This window comes from Bombina bombina, chromosome 5, assembly GCF_027579735.1.
Source record: "Bombina bombina isolate aBomBom1 chromosome 5, aBomBom1.pri, whole genome shotgun sequence".
NCBI lineage: Eukaryota > Metazoa > Chordata > Amphibia > Anura > Bombinatoridae > Bombina > Bombina bombina.
Window position 1 is genome coordinate 266,707,125 of NC_069503.1, and position 22,464 is coordinate 266,729,588.

Genomic DNA, 22,464 nt, shown 5'->3' on the forward strand with positions numbered 1-22,464 from the left:
ACATAGTGGAAAAGGAGTGGGAGAAGCCAGGTGTACCCTTTGCCCCACCTCCTATATTTAAAGGACCAGTCAACACTGTAGATTTACATAATCAACAAATGCAAGATAACAAGACAATGCAATAGCACTTAGTCTGAACTTCATATGAGTAGTAGATTTTTGTTCTGACAATTTTAAAAGTTATGTCTATCCCTGTACCATGTGACAGCCATCAGCCAATCACAAATGCATACACGTACCATGTGACAGCCATCAGCCATTCACAAATGCATACACACTAATTCTTGCACATGCTCAGTAGGAGCTGGTGTCTCAAAAAGTTTAAATATAAAAAGCCTGTGCACATTTTGTTAATGGAAGTAAATTGGAAAGTTGTTTAAAATGGCATGCTCTATCTGAATCATGAAAGTTTAATTTTGATTGAGTGTCCCTTTAAGAAAATGTTTCCCATAGTAGACCCTAGAAGGGACGCATGGCAGACGGTCCCGAAGGTTGAGGGAGCTGTTTCAACACTAGCGAAGTGCACCACTATTCCTATAGAGGACAGCTGCGCTTTCAAAGATCCTATGGATAAAAAATTGGAAGGATTGCTTAAAAAGATTTTTGTTCAGCAAGGGTTCATCCTTCAATCAGCTACGTGTGTTATTACTGTCACTTCAGCGGCGTCCTTTTGGTTCAAGGAACTAGAAAGGTCGCTCCAGAAAGAGACTTCCTATGAAGAAGTCATGGACAGAATTCACGCATTAAAATTAGCTAATTCCTTTATATTGGATGCCGCCTTTCAAATAACGAAATTGGCGGCGAAAAACTCAGATTTTGCTATAGTAGCGCGGAGGGCGCTTTGGCTGAAATCCTGGTTGGCAGATGTGTCGTCCAAGACTAAGTTACTTAATATTCCTTTCAAGGGTAAGACCCTTTTTGGGCCGGAATTGAAGGAAATTATTTCAGACATCACTGGGGGTAAGGGCCATGCCCTCCCACAGGATAGGCCTTTTAAGGCTAAGAACAAGTCTAATTTTTGTTCCTTTCGCAATTTCAGGAACGGACCGGCTAATATCTCCACTGCCGCTAGACAAGAAGGTAACGCGGCCCAGCCCAAACCCGCTTGGAAGCCCATGCAAGGCTGGAACAAGGGTAAACAGACCAAGAAACCTGCTGCTGTTACCAAGACAGCATGAAGGGGTAGCCCCGATCCGGGACCGGATCTGGTAGGGGGCAGACTATCTCTCTTCGCTCAGGCTTGGGCAAGAGATGTTCCGGATCCCTGGGCACTAGAGATAGTGTCCAAGGGATACCTGCTAGAGTTCAAGGGACTTCCTCCAAGGGGAAGGTTCCACCAGTCTCGCTTATTTTCAGACCAGATAAAGAAACAGGCATTCTTACATTGTGTAAGAGACCTATCAAAGATGGGAGTGATAAACCCAGTCCCCTCCGGGGAACAAGGTCTAGGTTTTTACTCAAACCTGTTTGTGGTTCCCAAAAAAGAGGGAACTTTCAGGCCAATTCTGGATTTAAAGATATTAAACAAGTTCCTCAGTGTTCCATCCTTCAAAATGGAAACCATTCGGACAATCTTGCCGACAATCCAGCAGGGTCAATATTTGACTACCGTGGATCTAAAGGATGCGTATCTGCATATTCCAATCCACAAAACTCATCATCAGTTCCTGAGGTTCGCCTTTCTGGACAAACATTACCAGTTCGTGGCTCTTCCATTCGGTTTAGCCACCGCTCCCAGAATTTTCACAAAGGTGCTAGGGTCCCTTCTAGCGGTCCTAAGGCCGAGGGGCATCGCTGTAGCACCTTATCTAGACGACATCCTAATCCAAGCGTCGTCTCTTTCCAAAGCAAGGGCCCACACAGACATTGTGTTGGCTTTTCTCAGATCTCACAGGTGGAAGGTGAACATAGAAAAGAGTTCACTGTCACCGTCCACAAGGGTTCCTTTTCTGGGAACAATAATAGATTCTGTGGAAATGAAGATCTTCCTGACAGAAGTCAGAAAGCTAAAGCTTCTAAACGTTTGTCGAGTTCTTCATTCTATTCCTCAACCCTCCATAGCTCAGTGCATGGAAGTAATAGGACTAATGGTCGCAGCAATGGACGTGGTTCCTTTTGCTCGAATTCATCTAAGACCATTACAGCTGTGCATGCTCAATCAGTGGAATGGGGACTATACAGACTTGTCTCCCCAAATTCAAGTAGACCAGGTAACCAGGGACTCACTTCTCTGGTGGTTGACCCAGGATCACCTGTCTCAGGGAATGAGTTTCCGCAGACCGGAGTGGTTCATCGTCACGACCGACGCCAGCCTCTTGGGGTGGGGCGCGGTCTGGGACTCCCTGAAAGCTCAGGGCCTATGGTCTCGGGAAGAGTCGCTTCTCCCGATAAACATTTTGGAACTAAGAGCAATATTCTATGCGCTCCTGGCTTGGCCTCAGCTAGCGGAAGCCAGGTTCATAAGATTTCAGTCGGACAACATAACGACTGTTGCGTACATCAATCATCAGGGGGGAACAAAGAGTTCCCTAGCGATGAAGGAAGTAACCAAGATTATCCAATGGGCAGAGAATCACTCCTGCCATCTATCTGCTATTCACATCCCAGGAGTAGACAACTGGGAGGCGGACTATTTGAGTCGTCAGACTTTCCATCCGGGGGAGTGGGAACTCCACCCGGAGGTCTTTGCTCAGTTAACCCAATTATGGGGCATTCCAGACATGGATCTAATGGCGTCCCGTCAGAACTTCAAGATTCCTTGCTACGGGTCCAGATCCAGGGATCCCAAGGCGACTCTAGTGGATGCATTAGTGGCGCCTTGGTCGTTCAACCTAGCGTATGTGTTTCCACCGTTTCCTCTCCTTTTCAGGCTCATAGCCAGGATCAAACAGGAGAAGGCCTCGGTGATTCTGATAGCTCCTGCGTGGCCACGCAGGACTTGGTATGCAGACCTGGTGAATATGTCATCGGCTCCACCATGGAAGCTACCTTTGAGACAGGATCTTCTAGTACAAGGTCCATTCGAACATCCAAATCTAGTTTCTCTGCAGCTGACTGCTTGGAAATTGAACGTTTGATTTTATCCAAGCGTGGGTTTTCGAATTCTGTGATAGATACTCTGGTCCAAGCCAGAAAACCTGTGACTAGAAAGATTTACCATAAAATATGGAAAAAATATATCTGCTGGTGTGAATCCAAGGGATTCTCCTGGAGTAAGATTAAAATTCCAAAGATTCTCTCCTTTCTCCAAGAAGGTTTGGATAAAGGGTTGTCAGCTAGTTCTCTAAAAGGACAGATTTCTGCTTTATCTGTCTTGTTACACAAACGACTGGCAGCTGTGCCAGATGTACAAGCTTTTGTTCAGGCTTTGGTTAGAATCAAGCCTGTTTACAGACCCATGACTCCTCCTTGGAGTCTAAATTTAGTTCTTTCAGTTCTTCAAGGGGTTCCGTTTGAACCTTTACATTCCATAGATATTAAGTTATTATCTTGGAAAGTTCTGTTTTTGGTTGCTATTTCTTCTGCTAGAAGAGTTTCTGAATTATCTGCTTTGCAATGTAATCCACCCTATCTGGTTTTCCATTCAGATAAGGTTGTTTTGCGTACTAAGCCTGGTTTTCTTCCAAAAGTTGTTTCCAACAAGAATATTAACCAGGAAATAGTTGTTCCTTCTCTGTGTCCGAATCCAGTTTCAAAGAAGGAACGTTTATTACACAATTTAGATGTTGTTCGTGCTTTAAAGTTCTACTTAGAAGTAACAAAAGATTGTAGACAAACCTCATCTTTGTTTGTCGTTTACTCTGGTAAGAGGAGAGGTCAAAAAGCTACTGCTACCTCTCTCTCTTTCTGGCTGAAAAGCATTATCCGATTGGCTTATGAGACTGCAGGACGGCAACCTCCTGACCGAATCACAGCTCACTTTACTAGGGCTGTGGCTTCCACTTGGGCCTACAAGAACGAGGCTTCTGTTGATCAGATATGTAAGGCAGCGACTTGGTCCTCTCTGCACACTTTTACCAAATTCTACAAATTTGATACTTATGCTTCTTCGGAGGCTATTTTTGGGAGAAAGGTTTTGCAAGCCGTGGTGCCTTCCATTTAGGTAACCTGATTTGCTCCCTCCCTTCATCCGTGTCCTAAAGCTTTGGTATTGGTTCCCACAAGTAATGGATGACGCCATGGACCGGACACACCAATGTTGGAGAAAACAGAATTTATGCTTACCTGATAAATTACTTTCTCCAACGGTGTGTCCGGTCCACGGCCCGCCCTGGTTTCCTAATCAGGTTGAAAAATGTTTTCTTTATACACTACAGTCACCACGGCACCCTATAATTTCTCCTTTTTCTCCTAACCGTCGGTCGAATGACTGGGGGGTGGAGCCAGAGGGGGAGCTATATGGACAGCTCTTGCTGTGTGCTCTCCTTGCCTTTCCCTGTGGGGGAGAATAATTCCCACAAGTAATGGATGACGCTGTGGACCGGACACACCGTTGGAGAAAGTAATTTATCAGGTAAGCATAAATTCTGTTTTTATTTTGCATTTGAAAATTATGCAAAACTATAAGAGGAAAAACGAATAAAAAAATATATATTTATTTTTTGGGCAGCACTGTCGAAATATATACTGGGTGCCAATCCCATAACCTGGTCATTACTCTCAAAATAAACTTTGTGCATATTACCTACTATGATGCAGGACACAGCATAGAAGGTACAACACTATTTTATTGCAGAACATGGAAGTATAAACCTGGTATTATACATCTCACTTAGTAACTGCCCCATAGACAATAACGGACCTAAACCACGCCCCCATCCAGTGACATCACTTCCCACTCTCATCACATCTTCCCCCTTTTCAAAGGACAAAGCATACATTTTTTCTCATTTGGATACATCAAATAACAAGGAATACAAGAAGCATACAACAACAGTGATGTCTAGTATATAACAAATAACAAGTTAAAGAGAATATCTGTATAAACAACATGAATTACATCCTGACTTGAACATCGGGGTAGACTACCCTAGTCCACAGTGACCATGGGATTATTCTGCCCATACTTCCGGTCACTGCTCTAACTAGTGCTAATCCCGATATCGGGCCGGAAGTTTCACCACTCTTCCACTTGATGTAATTCTACATGAACTGTCCTCTGATACAGAAGAAGGTGATTGAGAGTCTGCTGGAGGCAAAAACGTATCCCCGCTGTGATCTTGCTGATGGGAAGGCACCCCTCTTAAAACAGGGGATCCCACCGGCGGTGGTACTGAGGCATCCAATTCCAAACTCTCAGGTACAGGCTGAAGATGTTTTCGATTTCGACGTGTGACTGTCCCTCCATCAGTAAGGACTACATAAGACCTTGGTTCTGGAGAGCATCCAATTACCGTAGCAGGCATCTTCCATTTCTTCTCATCATCCAGTTTAATTCTGACACTTTGCCCTGCATTCAGCTCCTGCAAGAGCCTCACAGAGTGTCTTATGTCAAAGAAGAATCAATAGCCCCTTTTTTCCTCTTCATCCATCCTAAGGACCTCGTCCCGAGGAATAGAGCTAGTTGGCTGGAAGACACACACAGAGGGTAAGGTGGTGCGAATCTGAAGTCCTAGCATCAGCTGTGCTGGGCTAAAACCCGTGGCTTGAATGGGAGTCACCCTATAGGACAAGAGGGCCAGGTACGGCTCAGATTGCTTCAAAATGAACTTTGTTGTTTGAACTGCCCTTTCAGCCATTCCATTGGCCTGCGGGTAATGTGGATTTGACGTGGAATGGACAAAATCATATTCTCTGCTGAAAGAACTGAACTCTGTGGAAGCAAACGGCATTCCGTTATCACTCACCAACTCCATTGGTATGCCCCACCAGGCGAACAAGCTCTTGAGACAAGTGATAACGGCTTGAATTATGATTTCATTCAAGGGTGCAATCTCCAAATACCTGGAATAGTAGTCAATCATGACTAGGTACTTTTTCCTGTGCAGTTCGCACAAATCAGCAGCTATTTTCTGCCACGGACCTGCAGGCAGCGGAGTAGAAATCAAGGGCTCCCTTCTCTGAGTAGGCCGGTGTTCCCGGCAAAAGGCACATTTGACACATGGCTTGCAATGTCGGAACTGATCCCAGGCCACCATACTGCCGTAGCTGCCCTTTCTCTGTACTTTGTAATGCCCAAGTGGCCATCATGAATCCTGCTTAACATCTCCTTCCGCATGCTAACAGGAATAACAATGCGGTCCTGGAACAGCACCAACCCATCCAGCTCCATGAGCTGCGACCTTTCTGACTGGTAAGAACTTAAAGACATCCAGGCTGCCAGACTCTCAGGCCAACCTTCTTTTATGTACTTAATAACTTCTTGAAGGTCTGTATCTAAATATGTCTCCTTTCTTATTTGTTCTAGCTTCCCTGGATTTGGAGGCCAGAACTGAATCTACATACACCTTCACATCTGATTCCGTTGAAGATTCTTCAGCAGCAGCCAGCAGGAGCCTGGAAAGTGTATCTGCCACAACCAGTTGTTTCCCCGGCACATGCACTACCTGAACATTGAACCTGAGCAGCCTCATTAGAAGTCTATGGCATCTTAGGGGTGTTTTGTCAATATCATAGGAGTTGATTAGAGGGACTAGCGGTTTATGGTCAGTCTCCAGACTAAATTTCTCTAAATCCACTAGGTAACGCTGAAAGCGCTCACAGGCCCAAACTGCATCCAGACACTCTTTCTCAATTTGGGCGTATTTCGACTCAGCAGCCGTCAGTGTACGGGAACAGTAGGCGATGGGCTGTAGTTTGTTCTCATTCAACTGCAGGTTGGCGGCCCCTAAACCATAACTGCTCGCATCAGCAATAACCACAGTCTTTTTGGAAGGGTCATAGAACCCCAACACTGGGGCAGACCCCAGCAGGGACTTGACCTGCACAAAGGATTCTTCCTGTGAAGGTCCCCAGACCCAAGCAACATCTTTCTTTAGCAACTCTGTAATAGGGTGTAATATTGTGGATAAATCTGGAAGGAACCTGCCCACATGATTTACAAGGCCCAATATTTGTCTCAGCTTATGTACATCAGAAGGACTTTTCATCTGTTCAATAGCACGGATTTTATTGGGGTCCGGCTTAATGCCATCCCCATTGATGATATGCCCAAAGTAACATAACTCAGCTTTCCTAAAATGGCATTTCTCCTTATTTAATTTCAGCCCGGACTCTCTAATGGTCTGCAGCACACAGCTCAATCACTGATCATGTTCTTTCAATGGGGACCCATACACCAAGATGTCGTCCATAACGACTGCCGTGCCCTTGTGGTCTCTTAGGAGAGAACTAATTAATCTTTAAAAGATTTAAGGAACAGAGGATATCCCGAAAGGGAGTCTGCAGAAGAAAAACCGACCTACTGGTGTAATGAAGGTAGTCAGTTTGCGGCACTTTGGATCTAGAGGTATCTGCCAGAAGCCGCTGGAAGCATCCAGTGTAGAGAAGAACTTCGCCCCAGCCAATTTCGGAGCTATGTATTCAAGTGTCGGCAGCACATATCTCTCTCTCTTCACCGCCTCATTCAGCCTTTTCAAGTCTTTGCAGATGCATACCTTTCCATTTTTCTTCGCAACAGGCACAATGGGGGCACACCAGTCAGTTGCTTCAACAACCTCTTCAATAACTCCCATATTCTTCATACGCAGAAGTTCCTTCTCCACTTGCGGCATGAGCGAGAACGGAATTCTACGTGGAGTGGTAATGCTGTATGGGACTGCGTCATTTTTAAGTTAAATTCGGACTGGGTTGAAATTCAGTAGGCCCAATTCATCAAACATATCTTCTGAAATCTCATTCACTCTGGCGACTAGGCCTAAACCACAGGCTACTTTTCTGCTCAATAGGTTGTTAACACACTGACCTCTAATCACATGCACCCACTTGGTGAATTTCCTTTGCTTGTGAAATTTCCCCGCACAATCAATGCGGCCACCAGGACTATGGACTTTTGTTGTAACTTTCGCCAGTTGAGGCTGTCGAGGCAGTTTTATGAATGCTGCAAGGGACATAACAGTGATGTCTGCTCCTGTGTCAATCTTAAAGGCAACTTTGGCTCCCATTACAGTAAGAGTAACCCTCCAATCTTCATCTGAACCAGGCCGTTCAACAACAGACCCTACAAAGGACACTAATTGACCCTCCTGGTCGCTATCCACCTGCATCTCCTTAATATATTCAGTTTTACACACCACTTCAAAATGGCCCATTCGGTTACATTTTCTACATTTTTTTTCTTTAGCAGGGCATATGACACTCTGATCATGGGCACGGTTGCACCGTGTGCATCGGGCATGCTGCGCCCATCCGCTTCTGGGCCTATCTGTTGCCCTTGGTCTACCGCTCACACTGTGCCTTTCACTAGCAGCTCTCCTGAACTGCTGCACTTCATCCACAATACTCTCAGACCTCAGATCAGCACTTTGCTTTTTCACCAGTTCACTCTGGCGGGCCATCCTAATAGCCCCATCTAATGTTAAATCAGACTAACTGTAGCTTCAGTGAGACTTCAGCGTCTGCAATTCCTATGACTATTCTGTCTCTGATTTGCTCCTCTTTAGCAACACCAAACTCACAGAATTCAGCTAGTTCATACAGGCTGCGCACAAATGACTCCACAGATTTTGTGAACACAAGCCCTCTCATGAATCAAATTACTTTGGGCACAAAGTGGGTACTGAGTTTGTTCATAACTATGTCGAAGTCAAATTCTTCCCCTTCTTGGAAAGCAAAGGCATTGAACACTGGCTCCACATCTTTCCCCATAGGAGTATAAAAGAGAGTTAACTTGTACTTCACCACTCTCCTTGTCAAGCTTGGAAGCAATCCTGAAGCGCTGAAACCGCTGACGCTATGTGGGCCAAGCTGCAGGCTGAGAGCAATCAAAAGACTCAGGTATATATATATATATATATATATATATATATATATATATATATATATATATAGCCCTTTGCAGTCAAATACCTGACCATATACCATATAGCTTTTAACCCTTATTAAAATATATATATATTTTTATGAATAATAGCTATTAGATTGTGTATATAGGAGTGTAGCGCTTTATTTTAATGTATTTATGTTGTGATTGGTGCAACTTTTGTAGGTCATACCCTTTATGTGAGATCTTCAGTTGTGCTAACTATCGGCTAGATTAAGAGTTTTGCGTTATAAGTAAAAAAGCAGCGTTAAAGGGACACTGAACCCAAATTTTTTCTTTCGTGATTCAAATAGTGCATGAAATTTTAAGCAACTTTCTAATTTACTCCTATTATGAATTTTTCTTCATTCTCTTGCTATCTTTATTTGAAAAAGAAGACATCTAAGCTTTTTATGGTTCAGGACTGTGGACAGCACTTTTTTTATTAGTGGATGAATGTATCCACCAATCAGCAAGAACAAGCCAGGTTGTTCACCAAAAATGGCCCGGCATCTAAACTTACATTCTTGCATTTCAAATAAAGATACCAAGAGAATGAAGAAAATGTTATAAAAGGAGTAAATTAGAAAGTTGCTTAAAATTGCATGCTGTATCTGAATCATGAATGAACAAAATTGCGCCAATATTACAAGCTTTTTTTTTTAGGCCAAAAAAAGAGCGGTACAGCCTATCCCGCAAGATTCGTAATGCATTCTAAAGTCAGTAGTTATGAGTTTTACACTACAAAGCTGTAGCATAAAACTCATAACTAAAGTGCTAAAAAGTACACTAACACCCATAAACTACCTATTAACCCCTAAACTGAGGGCCTACCGCATCGCAAACACTAAAATAAAATTATTAACCCCTAATCTGCTGCTCCCGACATTGCCGCCACTAGAATAAACATATTAACCCCTAAACCGCCGCACTCCTGCCTCGCAAACATTAAATATTATTAACCCCTAATCTGCCGCCCCTAACATCGCCACCACCTACCTACATTTATTAATCCCTAATCTGCCGCCCCCAATGTCGCCGCCACTATATTAAATGTATTAACCCCTAAATCTAACCCTAACACCCACTAACTTAAATATAATTAAAATAAATCTAACTAAAAATTCCTATCATTAACTAAATAATTCCTATTTAAAACTAAATACTTACCTATAAAATAAACCCTAAGCTAGCTACAATATAACTAATTGTTACATTGTATCTAGCTTAGGGTTTATTTTTATTTTACAGGCAAGTTTGAATTTATTTTAACTAGGTAGAATAGTTAGTAAATACTTATTAACTATTTACTAACTACCTAGCTAAAATAAATACAAATTTACCTGTAAAATAAAACCTAACCTTAGTTACACTAACACCTAACCTTACAGTACAATTAAATAAATTACCTAAATTAAATACAATTAACAAAATTAAATACAAATACCTAAATTACAAAAACAAACAAATACTAAATTACAAAAACAAACAAATACTAAATTACACAAAATAAAAAACTAATTACAATATATTTAAACTAATTACACCTAATCTAATAGCCCTATCAAAATAAAAAAGGCCCCCCCAAAATAAAAAAAACCCTAGCCTAAACTAAACTACCAATAGCCCTTAAAAGGGCCTTTTGCAGGACAAAGAAATCAGCTCTTTTATCTGTAAAAAAATACAAACAATCCCCCAACAGTAAAACCCACTACCCACACAACCAACCCCCCATTTAAAAACCTAACTAAAAAAACCTAAGCTCCCCATTGCCCTGAAAAGGGCATTTGGATGGGCATTGCCCTTAAAAGGGCATTTAGCTCTATTGCTGCCCAAACCCTAACCTAAAAATAAAACCCACCCAATAAACCCTTAAAAAACCTAACACTAACCCCTGAAGATCCACTTACAGTTTTGAAGAGGCGACATCCATCCTCAACGAAGCGGCAAGAAGTCCTCAATGAAGCCGGGAGAAGTCTTCATCCAAGCCTGGAGAAGTCTTCATCCAAGCCGAGAGAAGTGGTCCTCCAGACGGGCAGAAGTCTTCATCCAGACGGCAATCAGCCAATAGGATTGAGCTTGCATTCTATTGGCTGTTCCAATCATTGAGGATGGATGTGGATCTTCAGCGGTTAGTGTTAGGTTTTTTTAAGGGTTTATTGGATGGGTTTTATTTTTAGGTTAGGCTTTGAGCAGCAATAGAGCTAAATGCCCTTTTAAGGGCAATGCCCATCCAAATGCCCTTTTCATGGCAATGGGGAGCTTAGGTTTTTTTAGTTAGGGTTTTATTTGGGGGATTGGTTGTGTGGGTTGTGGGTTTTACTGTTGGGGGTTGTTTGTATTTTTTTTTTTTTTACAACTAAAAGAGATAATTTCTTTGGGGCAATGCCCCGCAAAAGGCCCTTTTAAGGGCTATTGGTAGTTTAGGCTAGGGTTTTTGTTTTATTTTGGGGGGGCTTTTTTTATTTTGATAGGGCTATTAGATTAGGTGTAATTAGTTTAAATATCTTCTAATTTGTTTTTTATTTTGTGTAGTTTAATGTTTGTTTGTTTTTTGTAATTTAGGTAATTGTATTTAATTTAGGTAATTTATTTAATTGTAGTGTAAGGTTAGGTGTTAGTGTAAGACAGGTTAGGTTTTATTTTACAGGTAAATTTGTATTTATTTTAGCTAGGAAGTTAATAAATAGTTAATAACTATTTAGTAACTATTCTACCTAGTTAAAATAAATACAAACTTGCCTGTAAAGTAAAAATAAACCCTAAGATAGATACAATGTAACTATTAGTTATATTGTAACTAGTTTATGATTTATTTTACAGGTAAGTATTTGCGAGGCAGGAGTGTGGCAGTTTAGGGGTTAATATGTTTATTATAGTGGCGGGGACGTTGGGGACGGCAGATTAGGGGTTAATAAGTGTAGGTAGGTTGCGGCGAAATTAGGGGCGGGAGATTTTGGGATTAAAAAATATAATGTAGGTGGCGGCGATGTTGGGGGCAGCAGATTAGGAGTTAATAAGTATAATGTAGTTGTCAGCGATGTCCGGAGCGGCAGATTAGGGGTTAATAAATATAATGTAAGTGTTGGGGCGGCAGATTAGGGGTTAATAAGCGTAAGATTAGGGTTGTTTAGACTCGGGGTTTATGTTAGGGTGTTAGGTGTAAACATAAATTTAGTTTCCCCATAGGAATCAATGGGGCTGCGTTACAGAGCTTTACGCTGCTTTTTCGCAGGTGTTAGACTTTTTCTCAGCTGGCTCTCCCTATTGATGCCTATGGGGAAATCATGCACGAGCACGTACAACCAGCTCACCGCTGACTTAAGAAGCGCTGGCATTGGAGTGCGGTATGGAGCACAATTTTGCTCTACGCTCACTTCTTGTCTTTTAACGCCGGGTTTAGGAAAACCTGTAATACCAGCACTGTAGGTGAGCCGTGACAATAACGTGCAAGTTAGCACTGCACCCCTCACAACGCAAAACGTGTAATCTAGCCGTATGAGTTCAAATTTAGTTACTGTGTTCTGGGGGTGTACCACATTGCATTTCCATCATATTTTTTAAAGGTGCATTAAACTCAAAATGTATTTCTCCCAAAAAAAAATCAAATATATTTACTAATTCAATTTATAATTTAATTATTGATCCCATTTTTTCATCTAATTTAAATCCCAAAATGTTAAGCTTTGTTAAAGACTTCAAAACGCTCACCCTGTAACATTCTACACAGTGATTGCTTGATAAGCATAGAAGATAATTAACATATGTCCCTAATTGGTCACAGTAAAAAAGATAACATGCAACAAAAGTACATTTTAGATACATTAAAAGCATTTATTCCATATGTAAACCCTTAGCAATGAACTGCTAAGCACTCATAAATCTCCAATAGTCCATGGTGTACTCAACCAAGAAAGCATACAGTAAAGATAGAAAGTCATTCTCTTTGTCTTATTAATCATATATATGATTAAGCCCCTATAAATGTGTGTGACTGCTTCACGGTATCTATTGCGCATCCCTTCTACTATTTTTCACAGCTTTTACATCTCTTCCTGCACTATCTTGTGATACTTTAGATAAAAAAGAGGGAGGGTTGCAACACTACACTAAAGAAAAAGGGAGAACCGGGGGGGGGGGGCTACATAAGGATTGCAGGGAGGGTGGAGGGGGGTTGCTGGCAGGCAGCTTCCAGTACCTAAGATGGCTGCCACTATGGGAAAGGGTTGATTAGAGAGCTGTTTGTGAGGGATCAGTGGCGCGATCCGATATAGATCGTAGTTTGCGGCGCAAGCGAGGGAACCCCCGCCGCCCGTAGTTTCAGCTCGCAACTCGAGCTATCCAATATACCCCGCCGGCAATTGCTAAAGTGCAGTAAGTCGGATAAACCAGCGAGGTCCAGAAATCTGCGTAAGTACAAATTTCTGGAGTCGCCAGTGACTTACGGCACTTTAGAAACTGCCGGCACCTACAAAACCTGACTAAGTTATTAAATCTCCCATACTGTCTAACACGCCTCCCAAACATAGCCCGACACGTATACCCCTCTATCCGCTATCCCCCCTCACTCTCCTAATAATAAAAAATTTATTAACCCCTAAACCGCCGCTCCCGGACCCCGCCGCACCTAATAAAGTTATTAACCCCTAAACCGCCGCTCCCGGACCCCGCCACCAGCTACATTAACTACCCCCTAATGTGAGCCCCTTACACCACCGCCAGCTACATTAACTACCCCCTAATGTGAGCCCCTTACACCGCCGCCACCTACATTAACTACCCCCTAATGTGAGCTCCTACCCCGCCGCCAGCTACATTAACTACCCCCTAATGTGAGCTCCTACCCCGCCGCCAGCTACATTAACTACCCCCTAATGTGAGCCCCTTACACCGCCGCCACCTACAATAACTACCCCCTAATGTGAGCCCCTTACACCGCCGCCACCTACATTAACTACCCCCTAATGTGAGCTCCTACCCCGCCACCAGCTATATTAACATTATTAACCCCTAATCTAATCCCACTATACCGCCGCCACCTATACTAAATTATTAACCCCTAATCTAATCCCCCTATACCGCCGCCACCTATATTAAATTAATTAACCCCTAAAATACTAAACTATCCCTACCACTAAACCTAAGTCTAACCCTACAAATAGCCCTGAAAAGGGCTTTTTGCATGGCATTACCCCATAGTAAACAGCTCTATTGCCAGCCCTTAAAAGGGCTTTTTGCGGGGCTTTGCCCCAAAGTAACCAGCTCTTTTACCAGCCCTTAAAAGGGCTTTTTGCGGGGCATTGTCACAAAGTAAACAGCTCTTTTGCCTCTAATCTAAATCCCCCTATACCGCCGCCACCTATAATAAATGTATTACCCCTTAATCTAATCCCCCTACACCACCGCTACCTATATTAACTATATTAACCCTAATTATATTAGAGTTAATATAGTTAATATAGTTATTATATTATATATATATATATATATATTAAGTATAATAACCCTATCTAACTCTAACACCCCTAACTAAATTCTTATTAAAATAAATCTAATTAATATTAATATTATTAATTAAAATATTCCTATTTAAATCTAAATACTTACCTATAAAATAAACCCTAATATAGCTACAATATAACTAATAATTTTAGGGTTTATATTTATTTTACAGGTAACTTGGTATTTATTTTAACTAGGTACAATAGCTATTAAATAGTTAATAACTATTTAATAGCTACCTTGTTACAATAATTACAATAATTACAATAATTACCAATTCACCTGTAAAATAAATCCTAACCTAAGTTACAAATACACCTACACTATCAATAAATTAAATAAACTACAAATATCTAAACTAAATACAATTAAATACACTAAACTAAATTACAAAAGAAACCAAACACTAAATTACAAAAAATAAAAAAAGATTACAAGAATTTTAAGCTAATTACACCTATTCTAAGCCCCCTAATAAAATAATAAAGCCCCCCAAAATAAAAAAATTAACCAGCTCTTTTACCAGCCCTTAAAAGGGCTTTTTGCGGGGCATGCCCCAAAGTAATCAGCTCTTTTGCCTGTAAAAAAAAACCACAATACCACCCCCCAACATTAAAACCCACCACCCACATACCCCTACTCTAAACCCACCCAAACCCCCCTTAAAAATCCTAACACTAAGCCCCAGAAGATTTCCCTACCTTGAGTCGTCTTCACCCAGCCGGGCCGAACTCTTCATCCAATCCGGGCGATGTCTTCATCCAAGCGGCAAAGAAGAAGTCTTCCATCCGGCGATGTCTTCATCCAAGCGGCAAAGAAGAAGTCTTCCATCCGGCGATGTCTTCATCCAAGCGGCAAAGAAGAGGTCCTCCATCGGGACAAAGTTTTCCTCCAAGCGGCATCTTCAATCTTCTTTCTTTGGACCTCCGACGCGGAACATCCAGCTGGCCCGACAACTGAAAGACGAATGAAGTTTCCTTTAAATGACGTCATCCAAGATGGCGTTCGTCGAATTCCGATTGGCTGATAGGATTCTATCAGCCAATCGGAATTAAGGTAAGAAAATCTGATTGAGCTCGCATTCTATTGGCTGTTCCGATCAGCCAATCAGATTTTCTTACCTTAATTCCGATTGGCTGATAGAATCCTATCAGTCAATCGGAATTCTACGGACGCCATCTTGGATGACGTCAATTAAAGAATACTTCATTCGTCGTTCAGTCGTCGGGCCAGCTGGATGTTCCGCTTAGGAGGTCGGAAGAAGCCGGAAGAAAGAAGATTGAAGATGCCGCTTGGAGGAAGACTTCGCCCCGATGGAGGACCTCTTCTTTGCCGCTTGGATGAAGACATCACCGGGATGGAAGACCTCTTCTTTGCCGCTTGGATGAAGACATCGCCGGGATGGAAGACCTCTTGTTTGCCGCTTGGATGAAGACATTGCCGGGATGGAGGTTCACATCTGGATGAAGAGCTAAAATGTAATTATTAATTATATTGTAGCTATCTTAGGGTTTATTTTATAGGTAAGTATTTAGATTTAAATAGGAATATTTTAATTAATAATATTAATATTAATTAGATTTATTTTAATAAGAATTTAGTTAGGGGTGTTAGAGTTAGATAGGGTTATTATACTTAATACATATATAATATAATAACTATATTAACTATATTAACCCTAATATAATTAGGGTTAATATAGTTTATATAGGTTGTGGCGGTGTAGGGGGATTAGATTAGGGGGTAATATAGTTAATATAGGTGGCGGCGGTGTAGGGGGATTAGATTAGGGGGTAATACATTTATTATAGGTGGCAGCAGTGTAGAGGGATTTAGATTAGAGGCAAAAGAGCTGTTTACTTTGTGACAATGCCCCGCAAAAAGCCCTTTTAAGGGCTGGTAAAAGAGCTGTTTACTTTGTGACAATGCCCCACAAAAAGCCCTTTTAAGGGCTGGTAAAAGAGCTGGTTACTTTGGGGCAAAGCCCCGGAAAAAGCCCTTTTAAGGGCTGGCAATAGAGCTGTTTAGTTTGGGGTAATGCCATGCAAAAAGCCCTTTTCAGGGCTATTTGTAGGGTTAGACTTAGGTTTAGTGGTAGGGATAGTTTAGTATTTTAGGGGTTAATTAATTTAATATAGGTGGCGGCGGTATAGGGGGATTAGATTAGGGGTTAATAATTTAATATAGGTGGCGGTATAGGGGGATTAGATTAGGGGTTAATAATGTTAATATAGCTGGAGGCGGGGTAGGAGCTCACATTAGGGGGTAGTTAATGTAGATGGTGGTGGGGTAGGGGCTCATATTAGGGGGTAAGTAATGTAGATGGCCGCGGTGTAGGGGCTCACATTAGGGGATAGGTAATGTAGATGGCGGCGGTGTAGGGGCTCACATTAGGGGGTAGGTAATGTAGATGGCGGCGGTGTAGGGGCTCACATTAGGGGGTTATACATTTAATGTAGGTGGCGGCGGGGTCCAGGAGCGGCGGTTTTGGGGTTAAATACTTTATTAGGGATTGCGGCGGGGGATTTCGGTTGACAGGTAGATAGACATTGTGCATGCGTTAGGTGTTAGGTTTTATTTAGCAGTTTGTGGTTGACAGGTAGATAGACATTACGCATGCGTTAGGTGTTAGGTTTTATTTTTGCAGCTAGTTTAGGGAGTTACGGGGCTCCAATAGACAGCATAAGGCTTACTACGCCTGCAATTTGTGGCAAGGTGAAAATGGAGTAGGATTTCTCCATTTTCGCCACGTAAGTCCTTACGCTGTATATTGGATACCAAACTGCGCTGGTTTGGTATACCTGTCTATGGGCCAAAAAACTACGGCCGAAGGCAGAAATATACGAGCGTAACTTCTATGTTACGCCGCATATGTGATACCAAACCAGCGCAAAATTTGGCGTCGCCGGCTTTTGCGGGCGACGCTGCATATCGGATCGAGGCCCAGGATTGAGGAAGGATCCCTACACTGCAGAAAGAAAGAAAAAAAACGCTAATAAAAAAAAAGTCCTAAACTGCATACTGGTAGACTGTATGGGTAGGGGGAGGAGAGAGCTGTTTGGGAGGGATCAGGGAGGTATCAGGTGGAAGTTTAGTACCTACATTAAAATACTATTATCTTTACCAGCTAATTAACCACTTGACTTCAGAGAATTTTAGAAGTGTGCTGCGCAGCTGCAATTGTTGGCTGTATGTAGATAATTTAAGTGAGAACCCCAAAGTTTGTGAAAAAGTGAAATTGCGGCATAAAAATATACCAAAATGGGCCTAGATCAATACCTTGGGTTGTCTACTTAAAAAAATATATATAAATAGTTTTGATAGATAAATAAAAAAACAAGGCTCTATTTCTGTTTAAATATAAAAGTTTTTCTCTGAAATTTCAGATATCAAATGGGTTAAAGGGGTTTTCATGAACATATCTAAATGTATATTGGGATCAGATGTACTAAATTATGCACTCATTTTCTCCTAGGACCTTTACAAGGATGTGGTGGTTATCTGAGTAACCCAACTGGCAATTTTGGATCTCCTGACTCTGATTTTGATGGAAAATATGACAAAAACTTGGACTGTGTGTGGTATATTTCTGTTCCTATAAACAAGGTGATAAATCTCACATTTGCTTCTTTTGCACTAGAAGCTCAATCTTCTGGAAAATGCCAATATGATTTTGTTAAGGTAAGAAAACAGTGATTTACTTTTAAATAAATGCATTCTTATAAGACTAGCATGCTTTTTACTGACCAATAAATATGTCTTGCATTGATATAAGGTATGGAAACATTTTATAATTAGCAGTAAAACTATCAGCTCCTCCCTCACATCTAAACCTTCCCTCTCTACTATACAAAAACACTGGATGCCCTCTGCATGATTGAGAGAAAGCAGTGGGTGGTCCTACAGCTCCTGTAAGTCACATGTCTATATCATACCCCATTGCCTGCAGCCCCTGTCAGTTATATGCCCACAACAAATCTCAGGTCAGACCCTTGACTGTGAGCTACATCTGAAATTAAAGGGACAGTCTACTTGTACATATTTATTGTTAAAAAAGATAGATAATCCCTTTACTAATCCTTCCCCGGTTTTGCATAACCAACACTGTGATATAAATACACTTTTACCTCTGTGATTACCTCTGCAGACTGCCCCCTTATCTAGCTATTTTGACAGACTTGCATTTTAGCCAATCAGTGATGAATCATAAATAACTCCACGAGAGTGAGCACAACATGATCTAATGGCATACATGAACCAGCATTATGTAACTATGAAAAATGGTGCAAATACACTGTGATAAATGGTGGCCTTCAAGGGCTTAGAAATCAGTCTACGAACATACCTAGGTTTAGCATTCAATAAAGAATACCAAGAGAACAAACTAAATTTTATGATAAAAGTGTATTGGAAAGTTGTTTAAAATTGCATGCCCTATCTGAATCATGAAAGTTTCCTTTTGAACTGTCCCTTTAAACAGAAGCTTCAAGTGCATTGAAGTGCTTCCAACTGACTGGAATATTAAATTAAAATATGTAAAGCAAAACATTTTATTTTATATATATATATATATATATATATATATATATGTATATGTATATATATATATATATATATATATATATATATATATATATATATATACGGTGGATATAAAAAGTCTACACACCCCTGTTAAAATTTCAGGTTTCTGTGATGTAAAAAAATGAGACAAAGATAAATCATTTCAGAACTGTACAACTCAATTGAAAAACAAACTGAAATGTTTTAGGTAGAAGGAAGAAAAAATATAAAAATAATATAATATGGTTGCATAAGTGTGCACACCCTTAAACTAATACTTTGTTGAAGCACCTTTTGATTTTATTACAATACTCAGTCTTTTTGGGTATGAGTCTATCAGCATGGCACATTTTGACTTGGCAAGATTTGCCCACTCTTCTTTGCAAAAACACTCCAAATCTGTCAGATTGCGAAGGCATCTCCTGTGCACAGCCCTCTTCAGATCACCCCACAGATTTTCAATTGGATTCAGGTCTGGGCTCTGGCTGGGCCATTCCAAAACATTAATCTTCTTCTGGTGAAGCCATTCCTTTGTTGATTTGGATGTATGCTTTGGGTTGTTGTCATGCTGAAAGATGAAGTTCCTCTTCATGTTCAGCTTTCTAGCAGAAGTCTTAAGGTTTTGTGCCAATATTGACTGGTATTTGGAACTGTTCATAATTCCCTCTAGCTTAACTAAGGCCCCAGTTCCAGCTGAAGAAAAACAGCCCCAAAGCATGATGCTGCCATCACCATGCTTCACTGTGGGTATGGTGTTCTTTTGGTGATGTGCAGTGTTGTTTTTGCGCCAAACATATCTTTTGGAATTATGGCCAAAAAGTTAAACCTTGGTTTCATCAGACCAGAACACCTTTTCCCACATGCTTTTGGGAGACTTCAGATGTGTTTTTGCAAAATGTAGCCTGACTTGGATGTTTTTTTTCGTAAGAAAAGGCTTCCGTCTTGCCACTCTACCCCATAGCCCAGACATATGAAGAATACGGGAGATTGTTGTCACATGTACCACACAGCCAGTACTTGCCAGCTATTCCTGCAACTCCTTTAATGTTGTTGTAGGCCTCTTGGTAGCCTCCCAGACCAGTTTTCTTCTCATTTTTTCATCAATTTTGGAGGGACGTCCAGTTCTTGGTAATGTCACTGTTGTGCCATATTTTCTCCACTTGATGATGACTGTCTTCACTGTGTTCCATGGTATAGCTAATGCCTTGGAAATTCTTTTGTACCCTTCTCCTGACTGATACCTTTTAACAATGAGATCCCTCTGATGCTTTGGAAGCTCTCTGTGGACCATGGCTTTTGCTGTAGGATGCGACTAAGAAAATTTCAGGAAAGACCAACTAGAGCAGTTGAACTTTATTTGGGGTTAATCAGAGGCACTTTAAATGATGGCAGGTGTATGCTGACTCCTATTTAACATGATTTTGAATGTGATTGCTTAATTCTGAACACAGCTATATCCCCAGTTATAATGTGCACACTTATTTTAGTTTTTTTTGTTTTCTTCCCTCCACCTAAAAGATTTCAGTTTGTTTTTCAATTGAGTTGTACAGTTTATAGGTCACATTAATGGTGGAAAAAGTTCTGAAATGATTTATCTTTGTCTCATTTTTTTACATCATAGAAACCTGACATTTTAACAGGGGTGTGTAGACTTTTTATATTCTCTCTCTCTCTCTCTCTCTCTCTCTCTCTCTCTCTCTCTCTCTCTCTCTATATATATATATATATATATATATATATATATATATATATATATATATATATATATTCATTCATTCATTCATATTCATGTGATATTTACTCTCCAGAAACTAGTGTGTTTCCTAGAATTCTACATTATAAGATGTCTTTTTCCACATTTGTCTTTCAGATTTTTGACAGTAGAGATACAACTACTAATTTGCAAGGTACTTTCTGTGGGTCGAGCATCCCTGCTCCTTTTGTTTCTTCAAGTAACTTCTTGACTGTTTGGTTTATCAGCGATTCAAATGCAGAAAGTACAGGTTTCAACGCAACATATGTAGCTAATGACTGTAAGTATTATTTTGTCACCTAATCAATATATTAATCTTCCAAGATGCAATTAACCCACAATACAGTTAGTGTATAAGTAAAGGATATTTAAGTTAAAAACTGTTGTTTTGGATGTTCACTTTAATAACAAATACCCTTAATAATTATGCAACTGCAAAAACTCTCAAGGGAGATGCTGTTTTTGCTCTTATCAGTTCAGACTTTCTCAGAGCTTGTTGCTCCTACACCTTACTGGCAAGAATATTTTACAAGCAAAGGAAACTTTTATTACACATAAATTATAAGAAGCCAATGTTCTCCAATAAGTCATATCTACTAAGCAGTGAAAAGGGACACTAAACCCAAAAAATTTCTTTCATGATTCGGATAGAGAATACAATTTTAAACAACATTCCAATTTACTTCTATGATCTAATTTGTTTCATTCTTTAGATATCCTTTTGTTGAAGAAATAGCAATGCACATGGGTGAGCCAATCACATGAGGCATCTATGTGCAGCTACCAATCAGCAGCTTCTGAGCCTATCTAGATATGCTTTTCAGCAAACAATATCAAGAGAATGAAGCAAATTAGATAATAGAGGTAAATTAGAAAGTTGTTTAAAATTGCTTGCTCTTTCTAAATTACGAAAGAAAAAAAATGGGGTTTCATGGCCCTTTAAGATCAAATTTATTTTAAAAAAAAAAAAAGCTTTATTGACTATTGTTTTGACAATTGTGTAGGTATAAAAAATCTGGATAAATATTACATTAAAATATAAACATATACATTTACTGAAACTACTAATATATTTCATGACACAAGTCTAGGTTTGCTATATGGCTAAAATAAAGCAATTTTTTTATTTACTTTCATTTACTTTAATTGTCTTAAAGGAACATTGAAGTCAAATATAAACTTTCATGATTCAGATAGAACTTGCAGTTTTAACCCCTTCTGCCAATTGGACATTTATTTACATCCTAAGGTACTTTGCCCATCGTCTTTAGGATGTAAATAAACGTCCACTGGGCTTTGACTGTAATAGCTTCTCCATTACCTGGGTGGCTCTGCCTGCAAATGAGGCAAGGAACCGATAGTTGCAGTTCCTTGCCTTGTGATCTTTGAAATATGCTATTACAGTGATCACATTTGAGCAAAAAAGGAAAAAAAAACGAGTATTGGTTCTGCAAAGCAGTAACTCATTTGTGATTTAGATTCCAGAGGCAGGATTAATACATGTATTTCTCTTGTTAAGTGTATCCAGTCCACGGATCATCCATTACTTATGGGATATTAACTCCTCCCCAACAGGAAGTGCAAGAGGATTCACCCAGCAGAGCTGCTATATAGCTCCTCCCCTAACTGCCATTACCAGTCATTCTCTTGCACCCAACGAATAGATAGGATGTGTGAGAGGACTGTG

General features: G+C 40.6%; 1 protein-coding gene across 1 annotated transcript in view; it reads left to right on the plus strand.

Annotated features, from left to right (window-relative positions):
* Window positions 1–22,464, plus strand: part of CUBN (cubilin) — a 749,121-nt gene that overhangs the window by 660,866 nt on the left and 65,791 nt on the right. The window contains exons 60-61 of the mRNA XM_053713984.1: window positions 17,937–18,142; window positions 20,895–21,057. Of these exons, the coding sequence (XP_053569959.1) occupies window positions 17,937–18,142; window positions 20,895–21,057 (369 nt within the window). The remainder of the gene's footprint in view (window positions 1–17,936; window positions 18,143–20,894; window positions 21,058–22,464) is intronic.